The sequence below is a fragment of the Musa acuminata genome, chromosome BXJ1-2 (genome assembly GCF_036884655.1).
Source record: "Musa acuminata AAA Group cultivar baxijiao chromosome BXJ1-2, Cavendish_Baxijiao_AAA, whole genome shotgun sequence".
NCBI lineage: Eukaryota > Viridiplantae > Streptophyta > Magnoliopsida > Zingiberales > Musaceae > Musa > Musa acuminata.
Window position 1 is genome coordinate 32,411,648 of NC_088328.1, and position 20,028 is coordinate 32,431,675.

Here is a 20,028-nt window from a genome sequence, read left to right on the forward strand (position 1 = left end):
CATTCGAGGATTTTAATTGCTATATTCATTGCATATATCCAGTAAAATTTTTATAATTTAATCTTCGTCACTTATTCTTGATAAAATAATAAAATAAAAAGTCTGACAGCTAATCACACATCGTGAGGCGAGGGCAAATTGACATCATCAGCCGTTGGATCGTGATCGGACCACCACCATAGTTGTAAGAGTCACTCTCTGTCATCTATTTGTTGCGTTCCTAATAGTTTAATTTGATGCCAGAAAAGGCAAAAAGAAATCTATTTGTTTGCACCTCAAAATCGACCGAGATCTCCCGTACGCCGCCCACGTGACGTGAGCATGGCGACGCCGTTACGCGAGCTGGCGTCGGGATGTCGGTCACGGCAACCGAGCTACGCTTACCGCGAGGCCAGTGAGGCCTCTAGACGTTGATAGTTGGCGATTTGATGCAAAAGAACATGCGAAACAGTGTGAAAGTGATGTCACTACGGTGATCCGACCGCTCTCTGTTAACAGACTTGGCCGAGCTGGCGATTTGACCTCGTTTACGTTGACCGCGGCGTCAGCTCACCTCCTCGAAAGACGCCAAAATGCGTTAGTCTTCGACTCGGTGACCGTACGCAGCTTACCTCCCGCTTAGAACGGTGTCAGAATGCTAAAATTTCCACGCGGTGACCTCACTACATGTGTTGATCATCCATGGCTGTTGAACGGCGCAGTAATCGGAGACTCAGTGACCGCCGGTTAGCTCACCTCCATCGCCAACGGCGTCAAAAACCGCAAAAAAAGCCCATTCGAAGGTAAATTCACCAAACCCTGTCGTCGGTGATTGGACCTCACAGGATCGGCTGAGAGGCCCCACGATTCGGTTATGATAACCGGTAAGAAAGCTCACCATGCTGATCCAAAACGCATCGCAGCGGTGACAGGACCTCGCCGCGGTCTCCGTTATCGGCCATCGAGTGGCGTGTCCGTCGACTGCTTTTTCTTTTATTTATTTTATATTTTTTATTCGATTCTTTCGCCTTTTTGACTTTTTCGCCCCTCGTTGGTGCTTTATTCCACCGCCAATTCCCACCACCACCACCACCACCACAACGTCTCCTCTGCTTCCTCCTCGGCGAGCGTGCTCACGCTCTTTCTCCTAGTCGAGGTACATCGCATCGCATTGTAGTCCTCCGGCTTCGCTCGCTCCTCTTCGGCGCCGCAAACCAGCGGTGGCTCCCTGTTTGGATATCACCCTGCGAACTCGTTGCATGTCCTCTGCGTTTGAGGGTTCGGGGCCGTCTCTGCTTCTTTGTCTTTCGGGAGAGGATGGAGAAGAAGCAAGGGTTCTTCTCGGCGCTGCGGGAGGAGGTGGCGCGGGGCTTGTCACCCGCCAGGGCGAGGGCGAGGTCGAGGTCGGAGAGCCCGCGGCGGAGCCCGTCGCCGGTTGCGAATCTTCTTCTTCCGCGGCGGTGGAAGCGGCAGCCCGCGCGGGGGTTCCCCACGGAGCTGTTGGTGCCGGCGTCCGGGACCCTGGCGCCGCTGGCGGAGGGGCCGGAGGGGGACGGCGGGGACCCGAGGAAGGAAGGGTGGGGGCGATGGGTGATGGGCCAGCTCTCCCGCGCGCCGTCGGTCTCCGCTCCCTCCTGCCGCAGCTCTGACCTCCGCCTCCTCCTCGGCGTCATGGGGGCGCCGCTCGCCCCCGTCCACGTCTCCCTCGCCAACCCCCTCCCTCACCTCAGCATCAAGGACACTCCCATTGTGAGCACCCCTCTTCCTTTCATCCACTTGATCTTTTTCCCTAGCGAAAAGTTTCCTTCACTAGTAGCTTTGGATGTCGTGTGGTAGGTGAAAGCGTCAGCAAATTCCAATCTTGCTGCATTCTAGTCAACCTATTACGTTCATCCTCTCAAATTGGTGGAATTTCCACAGGGTTTTGTGATTTCACACGATATTTGAATGCACTTCCTGCAACGGATGCATCCGCTGTCCATCTAATTACTACTCGTTTGCGTCCTGATCGCGTTTGTTCGTCTCTTTGGATAGTAATTGGGGGTAATCTATTGATATTTTTCCGTGATTGGCTGTGGTAGGAAACGTCGACGGCTCAATACATACTACAGCAGTACACAGCGGCATCAGGTGGGTTGAAGCTTCTGAGCTCCATCAGGAATGCGTACGCAATGGGGAAGGTGAGGATGGTGGCCTCGGAGTTTGAGACGGCGACTGGGATCATCAAGAATCGTAACTCACCGAAAGATTCAGAATCTGGTGGGTTTGTGCTCTGGCAGATGGCACCGGACATGTGGTACGTCGAGTTGGCTGTTGGTGGTAGCAAGGTCCGTGCCGGTTGCGACGGCAGCATCGTTTGGCGCCACACCCCCTGGCTCGGTGCCCATGCCGCCAAAGGCCCCATTCGACCTCTTCGTCGAGCACTTCAGGTAGAAAAGCAGTGGATATAGATAGCATAAGCTACCGTCTCATGTTCTTTTTGATACCAACTTGTGTTTTCTGCTTGAACATTGCCGGTCGGCAAAGCTAATTATTATCCATGCTGGCGTAACCACGTAGGGTATTGATCCATTGACCACGGCCAGCATGTTTGCCGATGCACAGTGCATCGGGGAGAAGGAGGTCAATGGAGAGGATTGCTTCATCCTCAAGCTCTGTGCAGATCCACAGACATTGAAGGCTAGGAGCGAAGGTGCTGCAGAGATCATTAGGCATGTGTTGTTTGGTTACTTCAGCCAGAAGACCGGGCTTCTTACTTACATGGAGGACTCCCATCTGACTCGAATCCAGTCGAGCACCGGAGGTGATGCCGTGTATTGGGAGACCTCCATTAACTCCTCCATCGATGACTACCGTGCTGTTGAGGGTATGATGATTGCCCATTCAGGGCATTCGGTGGTCACCCTTTTCCGGTTTGGTGAAGTGGCCATGAGCCACACTAAGACAAGAATGGAGGAGGTGTGGACCATCGAGGAGGTGGCTTTTAATGTTCCCGGACTCTCGATGGACTGTTTCATTCCTCCAGCTGATGTAAACCGTGGATCAGTCAGTGAAGCCTGCGAGCTACCTCAAGTGGAGAGGGAGAGGGGGAGAAACGTTATGGCTGGAAGTCATCGGGCGAAGGTCGCGGCTGTGGAGAGGTCGCACAATGTTGCCGACAATAACATCCTGTGGAGGGTGGAGGTCTAACGTTGAGGCCATGGTGGATCGGAAGTGAACCAAATCTGTTCATAGTCGTAGTAGTTATTTTGCTTGGTTGACTGACTCACCATCGTAAACCATGGGTTTAGTAGCATAAACTAACTTTAGGGAAATTGGAGTCTGCCATCTAAATAATGTTCTGTAAATAGGAGCATAATCATTCATGGGTCCATCACCTGCACGCTCGAAGTGAACTCCTAGAGCCTTAGTGCAGAATTCTTTCTTTACGCCATCCCGGTTTGGTCAAGTCAGTAGTTATGTGATGTAGTCGAGGTTTCTCTTTTGCTGTTCTTCTCATCGTCTCACGATGAGGTGCTGCCTTCGATAGCAAAGGATCAGAAGAATCTCTTATGAGATGGTTTTAAGATTGAGGGGAGTCTTTCATGTGTGTTTTGCTTGTTTGCTAAGTTGTGTTAAAAACTGTGGAGGATGAAGAAAGCCGGCAGATGTAAACTTAAGATTAGATTGGATTGGATGTTGTTGGGGTTGGGAGAGAAGTTTTCCTTACCCACTGCAATCACATTTTCATACAAACAAGTTGATGTATCTGATGTCGATATTTATTTATCAGATAATGTTTTTGTTTGGCTTTACTGGAACTCTCTCGTCTCCTCCTCCTCCTCGTGGTGGATGCTCATATCATGTTTCAGGTGATGCCCACATTGGCTTTCAGCTGCAGGATGTGAGAGGAGAGGAGGGCATGGCAGCTTAAAGGACCACCCCCCATGTGGTTCTTCCATCGCATTCATTGCCTTTATATTTCAGGTAGCGTGAGAAGACTTCATATCTCTCTATATCTGCACCTCTGTATCTATCGTGTTTGGAGGGACTCCCTGCAGGTTATGGTTATGACTGAGAAGCACTCTCTCATTGAATGTCTAACCTGTTTCTCTGGTGGGGAGGGTGTCCTCTGGGAACAAAGAGGAGAAGACACAGTGAATGAGAATTTAGTAGTGTTCACCGCCCTCTTGCAGATATTACCCCCCTTGAAGAAAGGGAGAAGCAAAGATGATGGGTGTGGGCAACCATTAATGTTGTTGTTGTCGAGCAAGTTGTGACCACCTCCTCGTTCATGGCTGCTGCTGCTGCTGCTGCTGCTCCTCTTTGGTTTGTTTGGTTGGGTCTCCCATGCCACCAAGCATGACGATAAGGAACAAACATCACTTGTTTTGCATACGAGACTTCTTACTGTGCTTTCTTTGTGGCCTTACAGTTTCTACTGGCAGTATCAACTTTAATTGATGTAAAGTAGGTTTAAAACTCAGTAAATGGGGAGGAGAGTGTCTTACCTCACTTGCTCATTACCTTCCACGGAAGGAACAACTCTACAATCATATGAGGAAGCTGAAGAACTAATATCCAATTATTTTTTTATTCGAGTTTGTTTTTCCTCGCATTCATCAAATTCTAAAATCAGCCATCCATACTGCAAATGCTATGGTAAGATCAAGATTAAAACGGATTCAACATGAATACGGCACACCCCTAACAAAGACTGAGCACTTGCAATAGCAGTAGAGGTGCGTCTTAAATTGCATACAACACAAGCATTTCGCATCCAGTTGATGATAACTACCATGTTCGGAATAAATAACTCAAGAATGAAACATGTCTATAATATCTTGAGAAGATGATGGTAACGAGAACAAGAAAACACTTATGCACACCAAAAAAATCTACATATGACACCACATCAAGATTACTCCTTTTAACTAACTCACTAGGCGACCGGGGTGGGTTCCAAGAATAACATCGTGCACATTAATCCATCTGAGACCTCAACCTGGCGGCAGCCTTGTGTCAAAAACCCTAAGCCTTTGCCATCTTTACCATGTGCATCATCTTCGTCAGCCGTTATTCGAAAACCCATCTTCTGCAACTAATGTTAGATCATAGGCTCATGGAACACGGAGATGGCCTTTATTTAAAATCCCATCTTCTGCAACTAATGTTAGATCATAAGCTTATGGAACACACGATATATATGTTCAAGCATTACCAGTAACGCACAATGTACTCATACCAGAAGATCTGCACTTTGCATCGATTCAACTGGCCCAAGAGGGTCTTCTGCTCCATCGGTATTGAAGGAAAATATGTCAACGGGTGCACTAGTGCAGTCATGATTGCTACTATTGAATCCGGAATGAACACCTTGGCGGTGCTGATCAAGATAGACCACTATCACAGTGATGTCGTCATGAAAGTGACGCCTTATTCCCTTTCCAATCTGTTTTATATCGTCATATCTTGTTTCCTTCTTCCTTGCAGCCTCATTAAGAGCGGCTCTGACCAATCGTTTTGCTACTCCCTGCATGAGTTTCAAGGAAGAACACCTTCTTTTACACCAAAAGAAATGAAGAGCTGTTAGAAAGCATGCTAGATAGAATCCAAGGAGCTTACTGCTCTTGGGTTCTTGAATACTATATCGACGGCAGCTTCATCACTTAATTGCTCCCAGAGTCCGTCTGATGCAAATATCAAAAATAAGTCATGCGGCTTAAGCTTATGGACTCGTATGGATGGCTCTGCAGTGATGACGGGCCTCTTCAATGGCAGAGGAGAAACAAGCTGCTGGAACAATGGATCCCTACTGAACTCGGGTTTCTTTAGGTAGATGTCACCGATAGACCTTGAGACCTAACACGCAGAAGAAAAAACAAAAGTCACTCCATATTTAACAATGATGACTTCATAATTCATAATAAATAAATCTTGCAAGGAATATTATAAAACTACAACATTTTTCACAATGGTGTATTAAAATATCAAAGTACATGTTCACATATTCTCAAAAGCTGATCATAGTCTTATTTGCTTCATTTGATGTTAAATGTGCCATCAGTATGTATTGCTGCGACAGCGATACACTGCTTTACGGAAAAATGGACATAGGCCCCAAAAGCAACAGTTCTGCCTACCAATTAGTTTTTATTAACTTGCATTCTCAAAACAAGTTAATTAACGACTTGAAATAGAGTACAAAATGTATTAGAAAACCAACAAGGATGTGTGACCAGAGAAAACAAATTTAAAAGTTATAAACAATGTGCCTGCGATCAGTCGGATCAATCCTTCACAGACAGGGAATTTTGAAATTCACCTAAAACAAGGAGATGAAATTCACATGCTGAAGAACATTAATCCAACTCATAAATAAAAAGAAAAGGAGGGGAAAAAAAACAAACAATCAATCTTTTGCATAAAAGGGACAACTAAATTTACATCAGGAGAAATTATTATATTTGAAAACATTTGTTTAATTTGAGACTAGTACTTTACAATATAAAAGAACAAAAGAGAAATCTAACATTTCTTGGTACAAATATGTTTGGTAACTCATGAACCTTTGCCACAAGAGCATAATTTTGGCATCATGTATTGATAATTACTAATGCATTGCCAAGTTGCTACCACGCCTAATAGTTTGGCTCAAGGTATTCTTCTGGCAGAAGAGGACAAAAATTATTTGATGCATTAGCAACAAGACCGGCACTCTGGAAGGACATCAAAATGCATCTCCGATGTCACAAACAATCGATGAGCCTTTTAGGATCCTGGTATTCATCGATTTTATATCAACACATAATGAAAGCTCACACAAATACCCCGTAGATAATTAAACCCCAGGAAATGCTATTTAGGTTGACTTAATCACTCCTAAGATTTTCTGGAGAGACGTGGTCTCTTGTAGCCCTGATATGTGGGGCCCATATCATAATTTAGAAAAATTTACTCTCCGTCAGATGCATATATAATATGAACATATTACCAGACTATGGTCCACTCGAACATTGCAAATAAAAGTTTGAATCACAAGGCCAACAATTATGGGAATAATGAAAAGAAATTGCACTGAGGTTACGGATTGATGGCACAAGGTGAATTCATAAAAATCTCGCCCATAGGACTAAGCAACTATACTGTTCAAGTCTTCTTTCATATGACGATAGTGGCTATTGATTCCAGACGACCATGATCAAGAGGTGTACATGTACAACATAAAAGAAAACCTTCTCTAGAGAAGAACAGAGATGATCACCAACGTGCAGACACTCCGCCACAGCTACTGAAATTGTTAAGCAGAAGGGAGGAGGACCAGAAGAGGCAGAAAATAACAAATTTCAGCTGAGATGCTTATCATGGATCGAATTAATGCTCTTCTTTTAATTGGACTGAAGCGATTGAGGCAATCAAAACAGTGACTATTAACCATGGGCAGCATCTACTGACCTGAATGATCCCTTTTATCCGCCAGGCGCCACGGGTGTGGACGACGATTTGCTTGTCATCAGGATGCAGCTCAGCGACCTCCTTCCTGACTTCCTCCACGGAGACATTGTGGTCGGTCGACAGCCGCTGGGCCACCGCGCCCCTCCCATCCAAGCCCCGGCGGCCGAGTACAGCCCTGGAGTCCCCCAGATTGGCCACGTAGAGCGCGTCGCCAGCGATCGCCCCGACGAGGCAGCACGACCCCACTGACGCAATCTGCGGCCGCAACAGCCACGACCGCTTCACCAGATGCAAGAAATCCTTCTCGGTCGCGTCGAACGCCTTCTTGATCACCTCCACCGACAAGCCCCCTTCCTCCGAAGCGAAACCTGCTCGGTTCGAAGAGGGAAAACAAAAAGGTCAAACTTTGATCAGATTGACCCTTACAAGATCGAATTTGATGAAGGAATCGATAAAAAGGAGGGAAGAGGAAGTTACTTTCGACATAGGGGAGCAGGCGGTTGCTGACGAAGCGAGACGCCTCGGGTCCGCCGTGGCCGTCGTAGACGCCGACGAAGGTGGCGAAAGGGGAGTTGACCACCAGGCCCTGGTCCTCGAGGGAACTGTTGGCCTGGACGACGGCGATGGAGAACTCGCCGGAGGTGTGAGGCTTGAGGTCCACGTCCCACAGCAGCCCGTCGGCGCCACTGATCCTCCTCCCCAAGCACCGCTCCAGCGGCCTCAAGCACGAGCGCAGCATCACCACAGGCGACACACGACCTCGATACTCCCGATGCTGCGCCTGCTGTCAAGCTGGAATCGTTTTTCGCCGCAGCAAGCGCTGGTAGCTAAAACGATTTCCGAGATCACCAAAGCCGGGACCTTTCTTCGCTTCCGCGCAGGATAGTAGACGGGACCGAAGTCTTCCGACGTGTTTGCTTTGCTTCGGTTCGGAGTCTTGGAACGCAGAGATAGTGGAAGCGACTGAGGGGAGAGGTTGAAAAGAGGGAGAGAGTTATTTGACGCTGAAAGCGAAGAAAGTTGGCGTGGAGAACGCGTTGAGGAAGCAAAGTGGAAGCAAGATGCGACTCCATCTCTTTCTTCTCTCTCCGTCTCCCTTTTACATCTGTAGTGCGCTCGCTTATTGCTTATTGGTGCTGCGGCTGATATGATCACTGACGTGTTGCTTACAAGGAACACTGTGTTATCAATTCCGGAGAAGACGACGACGACGACGACGACGATACATGGGATTCCTGCGCCCTGCAGTCAGTTGGACTCGAGAGATTAGAACAAAACAAGAAGACCGTGCGAGTCAACAGAAGACTTATATATATATATATATATATATATATATATACACTAGGGCCAGATTTCAGCATTGCCGATTGCTTCGTATTTATGCCATTCGTTTTATGGATTCCTCTTTGAACCTCTTCTACGTATGTTTGAAGTGACAAGCTACGACTTGGTGAGATGCTGAGTCCTGTCAATACTCACTGATTCAAGTTTAAATGGCAAAAACAGATTACTAATTTGGTTGACTTTCTCTTTTTAAGCTTTAATAAGGACAGGATTCTTGTGCTTTCCTCCTTTTTTTTTTTTTATCTATCCAGCCAGTAGGAACATGCCTCAAAAGAGCATCCGAAATCCAAGGAAAATTAATATTATTGTAGACGAATAAATTAATCAACAAACACGGACATGCACAGGTACCAAAAGATGACCGCCTGCTTCAATTCTCCGCCTTAAATTATATAGAAAACGCAAAAAACAAAAAAAAAACCAACATACTCGTCAGCTACTTTATTTCCCCGGCCCAGTTGCTTATCATGAACTTGCACTAAAACCAGTGCACACGTAGCCAGCCCGCCTGATTTGACCGACTCAGTGTGTTGACTCTATATTTTGTGAATGGCCGGCCCGCTATAATAACACCCCTCAACAATGCACAGTTGTGGTCAACCTCGGAACGTTTCGGCTTAGGTAAAGTAACGATTTCTGATGGAAGATTCCAAAGTGGGACAGATTGATGTGGTGGTCTATGTCTGCCAAACTATCCACCGGCGGATTGAAAAAGAGGACTTTTTATCATTTCCGGCTCATGTTCGGAAATTCTAACCCAAGAATGAATTCCGCTCCGGACTTCACTAGCTCTTTAGGGAATTGCATCGCGAGTTAAAGTCGGGGTACGAAAGACTCGGGTTCTTGGGTTATGGAAAGATGGACCCTCCTCATAACCGAACCTTTGGTCTGGCGCATCAACATCAGATTTGGCCCACCACCCACCCCGTGGGTGCAGCCGATGCACCCAAATCCTTATGACCCCACCCGCATTGAGGCACAACCTTTTCTGTAGTGGCATGCGATTGTGTCGACGAGTCAAGCCTAAGAGGGGACCGGCGTGTAGGCAACATATAGGGCCAATGGATAAAGTAGGTTGAAGAGAAGGATACGATACTAGAGACAGACCTCAAGCACAAAACGATTAGCGAATTAACGAGAGTAAAAGGAAGAGGAACATACACTTTTTTTTTTTTTGTTGATGGGAAATTGTTCCTCGGAAGTAGGGAGCGGCTGAGGGTGGTGGAGACGTTGTTGACATGCCAAGAACATCTTGTTCGCCAGCGATATCGCTGCCAACGCAATAGACTATTTGAGTAATAAATATTATTTACGATATGGAAAGAGTCATACTATCAGATCGATACAAGACATAGTTAGTTGTATGCAGCATTTAATATGTGTACCCCTTCTGTCACATCGGTGATGGACCATCCAACAAATACCCGAGCTTTTTTCTTGTTTCTTGTGTGAACTCATCTCACAACCATCATAAGTGCATTGTGTTATGCATACACACTCCTAAGGAAACATTTGTGTGAATGAACGGATCTGAAGTAAAGTACAAACATGACAGTTTGCAGTCTTCGTGGAAAAAATACAAGTGCAATTAACAATATCGAAATTTCCAAACCTAACATTTATGCACTCGTTTCACGAGTTCATGTAAGAACAAAAAGTACATTTGTCGTTCAGACATGCCAATCATGAATGCTAAACTAATAGGCATGACCAACATGGTTGATGATATCTAATAAGATCAAGTGTAATATATGTTTTTACCGGTCTAATTCTATGTGGAGATATTGTTTAGTAATTAATAAAATTTAAGTTAGTAACAAGGCAATAACATAGTTCTAATTTTGGTAAAGCTTTGTCCATCTCCGATTGTGCAATAACATAGGACAATGATGCTTTTCCCCAAGTTTCAAGTGAAGCATTTAGATAGATGGGCATTAATGACCGCCAAACTCTAAAAAGTCATCATGAACCGTATTGGCTATTTTACCTTGTCAATAGAGTCAAGGATATGATTCAGAAACTAAGACATACAATGTCTACAACACAACTTCTCAGCTGCCTAAATAATCACTGAAAAATATGATAATAACATTGCACCAATCTGAAGTTTCGGCATACTTTTTCGCTCTATAGCAGAATATTTTGTTAAAAAGGATTGCAGCTATATGTCAAAATTGATGTAATCCCGCATACTGATGTAGAATGTTAAACCACACAAGGGCAAGACCATGGCTGACTATATCTTTGTCTATGTAAATTTAGATTTCTACTAACAATCGATCCAAAACAAACAACTATACTGTACTACATATTCACTAATGTGAATGTAGACTTTCTTAGAAAGTAAAAATAGACCCAAAGCAGACAACCATACTGTGTCATCTTAGAGAAACCATTTTAGCTAAAGACAATATGATTGATGTTAATGGGACCATGCTATCTTAGAGAGAAACCATTTTAGCTCAGACAATATGATTGATATCGATGGGACCGATCACATCACTTGACCTTCAAACAGAATGCATACACGTTAACGAACTCCAACTCTGTAAATGCATATATGAAAGAACTTCCAAGCCCAAAATATCCCAAAAAAGGATGATTACATACAAGGCTTCCATTAATACAATGTCTTGTATATGCAGCTTTACTGAGATTGTTTTCACATAAGGCATCATGCCCAATTCGAGGATAAAGTCAAGAAGAATGTGGACAACGAACAAACCCCGACAATGGCATCGATCAAATATCCAGCTTCTCCACCTTCGTTCAACTTTCTATCTCTGGTTTCATCGGCACAACTCATTAATTGATTGGATCTTTGTTTGACTCATTTATGAATCATGGATCAAATAGATCTTGGTTAGATCTGCCCATGCATTGAAGGATTTGGACAGTCAAGATTTGATTGTGGTTGGCTTAGGATTCTCGGATTGCCCAATGGATTTCTTGTTGTAATAGTTTAGTGTTCTTTGGCCTCTTCTAAAAATAACTTTCCGTAGTATCATCATACATTTCGAAGATACAGACAGAGTAACTACAGGTGTTCATGTGCACCCACAAGCTTCTCTAGACAAATGAGGCCCATGTGAATTTGATCATCAAATAGAAATCATAGGCTACCAACATTTCATAATTGTTTAGTGGATTATACAATGGCAAAATCGGCAGCCATCGCACTGTGCTCGCAGAATACTACCATATAAAAACAATGATCAACACCAAACTAAAATTACATGTAAAAGAAGATCAGATAATAACACCCGGCTATTACATACGAGGCAAACCAAAAAAACCCTAATCCGGTCATACCCTAACCTTAACCGTCCAAACCTAATCATAAGTAAACAGATGAACCAGGATCATTGATCCGTCCTATAATGTGTCTCGATTTGATGGAACATGATCGAAGCCATGCGGAACTAATGATCGATGCTCAACGAAAATCTATTTGTAAAAATAGATCAAGAAACACCTTCCTGATCTATCATGAAAACCATGAACAAGTCTAACCAAGAGCGATACGAGCAGAGGAAGGAGGATAAGAACCTGATGGTCACGGCTCCCTTGTTGGATGGCGGCTCTCGACTCAAAACCCATCAATAAACAAGCCAGGGATTGAGGATGAATCGAGGGCGACGCCAGTGGATCCAACCCTCGGGACCTGCTCTTGGCGGTGTTCTTTCTCGGGACTAAATGGAGACTGCTGTCTCCCTCTCCCGATAATACACGAAGAATCCCCCGTTCGATGAAATAAAGGATCGAGAAGATTCGAGAGAGGGTAATATATATATATATATATATATATATATATGAAACAGAACCCTCACCCCAATTAAATTATAATTTAATTTTAGACATAATTTCGATTTTATTTTTTTATTAAATCAGAGACAAAAACAGGTGGAATAATGATATGATGATATATATGATTATATAAAATATCATATTATTGGGTACTTAATTTAGAATTTCAAATGCATGATAATGTTGTCACTGTATCGAATCATACTAATCTATCAAACTTTCATATGAGGTGTTGGCTTTGATAGCTTTGGAGACGTCGGTCATACGATATTGATATCGAGGTATCGATCATCTGACGCACCGATGTGATAGTCTTATCATTATTCTCATATCAGAAATTATAGTACTCTTTGAATCTTTTATGCATCACAACTGATCATCATTCAGCGCTAAGCACAGTCCAAAGAAGCTCACATCAAGTCATCCTAAGACTCGAACACTGCAAGTGCCATGGCGGCTGCTTTAGCCTGCTCGCTCGCAGCGCTTCCAGTTCAAACCCATTGCCGTAGCTGAAGCTTACATCTTCCACCTGCCGCAGTTCCCATCCATGTCCGCTCGTCTTCAACTCCCCAGACCCGGTGGACGACGACGAGAAGCTCGCTCCGGAATCGTAAGTCTCCTCCCAATTCCTCCAGCCGCTTCCTATGGTCAGCGCCAGCTCTATGTCGTCCTCCTGTTCGACCTCCACCGTTGCATCTGCTTCACCTCTTTCTATGTACTCGTCTGCTGGAAGTTCAAGATTGAGCACCCGGCAACGCCGCCGCCGCCGCCGCCGGCTGGTGCTCGGAAGACATGAATCCGCTGCAGTGCTGCTGCCATCGCCGAGGTGAAGCTGAGTGCAGCCGCCTAACCTTTGCTCGGTGTTGATGCCTCTCATCAGAAGCTTCTGAACTCTATACAAGCGATGGAGTTCATGGACCTGATGATGGTAGAGGCAGATTTAGACGTGCGCGCTTGTGGTTTAGTTGCTGAAGGTGAAGGGAGCCTACCTGTTGCCTGAAGGTCTCTTCATGCTTCAGCATCATCATCTTCATGCACTCCTTGTCGTACTTCCTCAGAAACCTCTCCATCAGGGGCGTGATTGGGTTTGACCGTTTGGTTTACCAGAATGACGATGCACTTGGATTTTGCTCAGAATCTATCGACATCAGATGTGTATCGGCTCAAAATTCTGCATAGGCCAGGGGAGACGATGAGGACGGACACTGACCTGTGATGAGGACACGGCAGGTGCATCGATGAGGGACTCTGCTGCTACTCTTCTGCCAACTCCTCCGGCCCACAGTGACGTTCCTTGGGAGAAAGAAACAGTCTTCTTCTTCCCCGTGTGTGGTGAGGCATGAAGTATTTAAGGTTCTGTGGGCAGAATATTTTAGTAGGCTCCGCAGGCATGCCAAACAAATCCCACTGTCATGGCCTTTGCGGTTCAGGTGCATGAGGGAAAAGATGCCCCGGACAATGCCTACATAGCACAGGAGAAAACTAAGAAGGCCTACTTATTATATGGCTGTATTGCAGAATGATGCAGTGCTCCTCCTCAGAATCAACATCATCCAGAATGGCCAAACCAACCATGGCATAATTAAAGATGCATGTTGACGACCGGTGTTGTGACCGAGTTTGTGCTACAAAGTGATCGGTGCACAAGTCATGTCTGCATGACTTTGATGGTGTCAAAAGGTGGAGACTCGGTTGTGGTCAATCTGCCATCCATGAGCTGATCTGCTTTCTGTCACCGGTACTCATGGCTTCTCTCTTTTGGACGAGGCATGTTGATGGAAAGCCACCGATTGTACATTTATCTCTGATGATGTGCATGATCGATCAAAACACAAGGAAATGGGTCCATGCAGAGGCAGTAACCTACAGGGGAAGCAACACCGAAAGCTAAAGCATGCATGCGCTGTTGGTTAATGGCAACAACACCGTGGAGCCAATCCGTTTGTTCGGGAGGAGGGAAGGCTTGTCGCTGTCCTCCCAATGCACTGACAAAGGCGGAAGCGCTGCAGAGGGCAAGCAAACCGCCACGGGAGGAGCGCCTGTGGTTGTGGGCGTCAGTGGCGCACATGGTGAGGCCGGCGCCGTGTGTGCGTGGGTGCTACCGGAGTTCAAAGGGGTGGACATGGCCGAGCACGCGCTGCCGGGGCGAGGAGGCGCAGGCGTACGGCCCCATGGCCCCGCCTCCATGGGGCTTCTCAAAAGCAGCAGCAGCTCATGAGCTCATCTCTGTGGCTCCACCACTCTGCATCCTTTTGGTTCGTGTTTCAAGGAGGCGAGGCGGCCTCATCGATCCATCGTTAATTGAGCTGATAATGATGCAGATGACTGGTTCCGTTGAGCTCGTGGAAAGCACAAAGAGAGAGAGAGAGAGAGATAAAAGGCAGCCCTTTGGTTTCTCATGATGGCTTCTGCTAATCGGTTTGCTCGTTATGGAACAAGGAGCAGGGAAAGGTACCTTTTCTGAATCATTCATACTCGTATTCTATAGAGTTTATACCTCTGGTTGGGCCATCTTCATCACTGTCTTCCATTCACATTCCATGCTTTGTAGTTCGACGTTGTCGATGATTATTTATTTACGAGATAGAAAGGGTCTTAGGCAGATTATTGGGACTCTCTGTGGGATGAATTCTAGATTTCTAATATTTTCTTGAACAAATGATCTACATCAGTTTTCACCGTGTCAATTTGAATAGCAATTGAAATGTGTAGCTGCTGAATCTTTGACATTGACTTGTTATCTCTTTTGTGCACAAGATCAACTCGTATGACCTAAGTATATCGACCTGAAAGGTGCCAATACGATTGCAGGACTAACAAGATACAGTGCCCTGAAGCAGTTCCCAGAATTGCTCATTACAAGGAAGCAAAAAAGCAATGGCAGTAGTAATATAGTTAACGAGGCAAAGACATCATTAAATATAAGCGCATGCTTGGTGGTGGTTTAGAAGCCAGAGGTCATCGGGTTCAGAGCAAAGCTCTGGAGGAGTACGTCAGCCTGTGTAATGATAGCGAGGGCGTCAAGTGGGTGCATGCATTGCTCCCTCTCTCGTTCGTGTCGTCTCCGAGGCGAGACTACTCGATGTGGTGTCTCCTATGTTTGGGACTTGAGATGGCCTGATGGAGAAACCTACGCACCCTTTGCTAATTGCCGATCTATGCCTTTTTGACATCATTAAAATAAAAATTAAATGATATGTTGGATAGTATCAAATCGTATGATCAACTACTGGTGTTAAATATATATATATATATATATATATATATATATATATACATATATACATATACATATATATACATATATATACATATATATATATATATTAAAATTTTACACACAATTTTAATTTTTGAATTCGGTTTATGACGAAAAGACGGCTGACATATTTAATTTACTATAATTTTACTCATTTTATCGAAAGATATATTTTCTTTGCCTATAAAATGTATTGTTTAAAATATACTTTTATGCAAAATTTAAATGGACACATTCACCGCATCGGTTGAATACTGTCGCTGAGGGTATTGCTGATCTGTAGGTGTCGGGCTCGTGCGTCATGAAAGAAGTCATCTTTCGTCTTGTAATCACCCGGTCAAACGTTGCCCCATAGCCGCACCCAAGTCGTGTACACACGCGTCTCACATCCGGCGCGGGTGACCCCACCATCTCTGCCACTGGTGGACCAGGTCCAGGCTCCTCAATGTCCGTGCAATTTCGAGGTCAAACGTCACCAAACCCCACGCTACCCCCGGAAAGCTTAATATAAAGATTCCATGACGCACAGCAGCTTCATCGCGAAGCTCACCGAGAGAGAGAGAGAGAGAGAGAGAGAGAGAGGAGAGCAGGACGAGAGACATGGCGGCTGCCTTGGGGATCCCGAAGGAGTACGGCTACGTGGTGCTGGTGTTGCTCTCCTACATCTTCCTCAACTTCTGGATGTCCTTCCAAGTCGGCAAGGCCCGCAAGAAGTACTTCTCTGCTCTTGCGATCTCTTCTTCTTCCTTGCGTTCGTCCTCTGTTCGCTCCTGATATGCTCTCTTCCATGGCGGTCTCAAGGTACCAGGTGTTCTACCCCACCCTCTACGCCATCAAGTCCGAGAACAAGGACGCCAAGCTCTTCAATTGCGTTCAGGTCTCACTCTCCCTCCTCTTCTCGACGAACTTCTTGATCAGATTCTCTCTCTCTCTCTCTCTCTCTTACTGTGTTTTAATGGTGGTGGCAGAGGGGGCATCAGAACTCGCTGGAGATGATGCCGGTGTTCTTCGCCACGCTGCTTGTAGGCGGCCTGCAGCTCCCCGTCATCGCCGCGGGGCTCGGCGCCGTCTACACCGTCGCCCGCTTCTTCTACTTCAAGGGCTATGCCTCCGGCGTCCCGGAGAACCGCCTCAGGATCGGGTACTACTTCTCTCTCGCCACCCCCCGTTGTCGACTCCTCCCTCCCTCGTTTCTATCCAACACAACAAGGTGATCGCGTGTTGTCGCTTGCAGGGGAATCAACTTCCTGGCCTTGTTCGGGCTTATAATCCTCACGGCGGCCTTCGCGGTGAGCCTTATCCTCGATGTCAACATGCAGTCTCGATCGTCTTCTTGAAGCTTTGCTGTTAGCACACGATACAACCTTCTTCTTCTTCTTTTATCTATGTTGATCTTTACATGCTGTTCATTCCTACGCGCTGGCCATGTATTCTGTTTTGTGCATTGACCATGTCGGTCAACACCCTATTGGGGTCAACTTTGGTTCCGTATTTAATAAAAAATAATTTAATTTTAGATATATCTCTCCAATCACGCATTTCGCCGGTGAACAGCACGATATTTGAGATGGAGATCGACGAGTTTGCCGTGAGTCTAAACGACTGCAACATTGGAGCAAATCTCTTCTCGGATCAGGTAAGATGTTTGGATCGCGACCCGAACCCGATGGTCTGTATAGTTTTTAACGGTCTATCTGAGTCAGGCTTTAAATCTCGGATATCCGAATCCAAATTCTGGTCGGATCGGATCCGATGAGCATGTGTCGTACGAGCCAGGCAACACAGAGTGTAATGAGCAGAGCTGTGAGGCCCCACATCTTCTGGGTCACTCAGGGATGGGGTTGGTGTGGGGTCCCATGACCGACCGTGATCAATGGCACGCACGAGATCGAGGGAGCCTCCATCCTAATCTTGTGCTGACCGGGTCGCAAACAGAGCCCATAAACGACGCGGGCCTCCGCGGTCGCCTGCACCAGATCAGATAACCCTAACCCTCGCTCTACTTCCAGCTCGAAGCCGCACTCATTGCTCGATCGACCGTCCCGTCTCGGCTCCTGGGAATTGGGGGAATCCAACCCCAACCCATCTCCTCTCTCCCCCCACCTTCCCAGCCTCGATCCCAAGCCCCGAATCGACCCCACTGCACCGACCACGAGAGGAAGGACGCGATCGATCGAGCCCTAAATCCATCCTCCATGGCCGCGCCCACCCCGACCCCAATTCCCCTCGCCCAAATCGAATCGTCCACGGCTTCCCCTGCCGCTGCTGCGGTTGCTGCTGCTGCTGCTGCCGCCGCTCCTCCCCCGTCCAAGCTCCCCATCAAGCGCAAGAAGACTCCCCAGCCACACTCCCAAGAACAGGCACAGCCCCACCTCTCCTCCCCCGACCCCCTCCTCGTTCCCGCCCCTTCCTCCTCCTCCTCGGATCCACCCCTCGCCGCTGACCAGGGCTTCGACGAGGACGACGACTACGATGATGGCGACGACGACTACGGCGCCGCAGCGGCCGCCGGGTCAGCCGCCCCGATCGACGTGCGAGCCGGCGGGGCTTCGGCTGCCGCGGCCCCTCCCTTCCGGTTCCAGCGCGTGTGGTCGGAGTCGGACGAGATCCGGTTCCTCCAGGGCCTCCTGGGCTGCTGGTCGCAGGGCCTGGTTTTCCCTCGCGACCTCAACCTTTTCTTCGACCGCTTCTCCGAGTCCATGCCCCAGCCTTACACCCGGTCGCAGCTCTCCGAGAAGCTCCGCCGCCTCCGCAAGAAGTTCCGCGTCATGTCCTCCCGCATCGCCCGCGGCCAGGACCCCGCCCGCCTCGCCCCCCACGACCGCGACGTCCTCCACCTCTGCACCCGCCTCTGGCACCCCTCCTACGCCGCCTCGTCCCCCTTTTCGGCCCCCGACGCCCTCGCCCCCGGCAGTGGCGGCAACAAGCGCCGCCGCCCCAACCCGCGGGCCCCCACTGGCCAGGCCCGCCCCGACAACCCGCCTCCCTTTCCCGCCCCTCCTCCTCCTCCTCCTCCCGCACCTATCGCCACCCTAACACCTCCTCCACCCCTTCTTGCTCTTCCTCCTCCTACCGACGAAAAGGTGGCCTGCATTGGTGCGGGCACCTCCGTGAACGCACTTCATCCTGTACTGGAAAACGAAGAAAAGGAGGTGAAGGTGGAGAAAGAGGAGAAGCCTCTGTCGGGGGTGGGTAGGGATGAGGTTGCTCCTGGCATCGATGTGCCAAGGCATCTGTTGGCGAAAACCATCTTGGATGTGTTTGATGCGTGCCTCAACGAGTTCAAGGTGACCGTGGCAGGGCAGGGGCTCGTTTTCCCAGGCGGCTCTGCTTCGTCCGGTGCCGCTGGTAGGAGTGACCTGGAGCAGAGATGGCGGGAGCAGCGGGTCACCGAGCTGGACGTCTTGGGCAGGCGCTTGAGGTTGGTTCTCGAGAAAACCATCCAGAATTGAACAGTCTGCAGGGAAAGACAACTAATTTGGATTCTCCTCTGCTAGGATGTGTTATTAGCTTCCAGTACCGTTTATTTATGCGTTGCTTTACGAGTTTGTACATCGTCGTATCCGTAGTTCATGTAGTTCTTGCGTCTTAATATCAAATGTTTGTCTTTGTGGGTTGCAGCAGAATCTAATTTTGTTTGCATGAATGATTGCTTTACCTTTACGTTCTACAATTCTCCTAGACATGGAAATGTTTAATTGCAAGAACTCTGTTGTTGGACAAAATGCAACCAAGTTGTGGCTGTTCGGTGGATGAGCTATAGGATGAATTGGACGTATCAGCCCCTTTGTTTTCCTAGAGGCTATATGTTAGTCATTGTTGAATTCATATTTATTTATTATGGGTGATTAGGTCATTTTTTCTTGTAACGTGTGATGAGGGTAATAATAATGATGGGACGCGAACTGACGTCATCGGCTCTCGGGTGACGTCTCCTAGGTCACGTGGATCGAGGAGCTGCATGGGTCGTCTGCCTCAGTCTGACCTGACAGCGTCGAGCCGAGGCAGAACAAAACGCCGACCGAGGCACGTCGCCATCCTGTAGGAGCCCGGTCCTTCACGCAATCCTAACGTCGATGTCAGACGCCTTCCCAGGTACGGTCCTGCTCCATGCAAGCGGACACATCAGGAAACGGTGACCTTCCCTATAAAAACCCTCGTGTTCGGAACGAGGAGAAAAGAGGAAAAAAAAACCCATGAGACTA

General features: G+C 47.3%; 5 protein-coding genes across 6 annotated transcripts; 3 read left to right on the top strand and 2 right to left on the bottom strand.

Moving 5' to 3' along the window:
* The first annotated feature begins 1,031 nt into the window (after window positions 1-1,031).
* LOC135610481 (uncharacterized) lies at window positions 1,032-3,773 on the top strand. The gene is made up of 3 exons (XM_065105024.1): window positions 1,032-1,728; window positions 2,061-2,408; window positions 2,539-3,773. Exons 1-3 carry the CDS (start codon window positions 1,297-1,299, stop codon window positions 3,166-3,168), a joined length of 1,410 nt encoding a protein of 469 aa, XP_064961096.1. The 5' UTR covers window positions 1,032-1,296; the 3' UTR covers window positions 3,169-3,773.
* Window positions 3,774-4,742: 969 nt separating this feature from the next.
* Window positions 4,743-12,449, bottom strand: LOC103976764 (probable protein phosphatase 2C 78). Of its 2 annotated transcripts, none has more exons than XM_065105040.1 (7): window positions 12,307-12,449; window positions 9,919-10,028; window positions 7,891-8,655; window positions 7,414-7,781; window positions 5,584-5,820; window positions 5,204-5,491; window positions 4,743-5,119 (listed from the first exon to the last, which is right to left on the bottom strand). In XM_065105040.1, exons 3-7 carry the CDS (start codon window positions 8,150-8,152, stop codon window positions 5,105-5,107), a joined length of 1,170 nt encoding a protein of 389 aa, XP_064961112.1. In that variant the 5' UTR covers window positions 8,153-8,655; window positions 9,919-10,028; window positions 12,307-12,449; the 3' UTR covers window positions 4,743-5,104. The 2 variants fall into 2 exon arrangements, with proteins under 2 accessions (XP_064961112.1, XP_064961104.1); XM_065105032.1 differs by having other exon boundaries at window positions 4,743-5,125.
* Window positions 12,450-12,878: 429 nt separating this feature from the next.
* Window positions 12,879-13,873, bottom strand: LOC135613620 (uncharacterized). The gene is made up of 3 exons (XM_065110649.1): window positions 13,775-13,873; window positions 13,554-13,702; window positions 12,879-13,483 (listed from the first exon to the last, which is right to left on the bottom strand). The coding sequence occupies exons 2-3, from the start codon at window positions 13,632-13,634 to the stop codon at window positions 12,980-12,982; spliced, it is 585 nt and encodes a 194-aa protein (XP_064966721.1). The 5' UTR covers window positions 13,635-13,702; window positions 13,775-13,873; the 3' UTR covers window positions 12,879-12,979.
* Window positions 13,874-16,359: 2,486 nt separating this feature from the next.
* LOC103976762 (uncharacterized) lies at window positions 16,360-17,343 on the top strand. The gene is made up of 4 exons (XM_009392083.3): window positions 16,360-16,536; window positions 16,625-16,700; window positions 16,792-16,964; window positions 17,058-17,343. The coding sequence occupies exons 1-4, from the start codon at window positions 16,424-16,426 to the stop codon at window positions 17,158-17,160; spliced, it is 465 nt and encodes a 154-aa protein (XP_009390358.2). The 5' UTR covers window positions 16,360-16,423; the 3' UTR covers window positions 17,161-17,343.
* A 345-nt stretch (window positions 17,344-17,688) lies between these two features.
* LOC135584778 (probable transcription factor At3g04930) lies at window positions 17,689-19,486 on the top strand. The gene has a single exon (XM_065105066.1). The coding sequence runs from the start codon at window positions 18,019-18,021 to the stop codon at window positions 19,273-19,275; it is 1,257 nt and encodes a 418-aa protein (XP_064961138.1). The 5' UTR covers window positions 17,689-18,018; the 3' UTR covers window positions 19,276-19,486.
* Window positions 19,487-20,028: the final 542 nt, after the last annotated feature.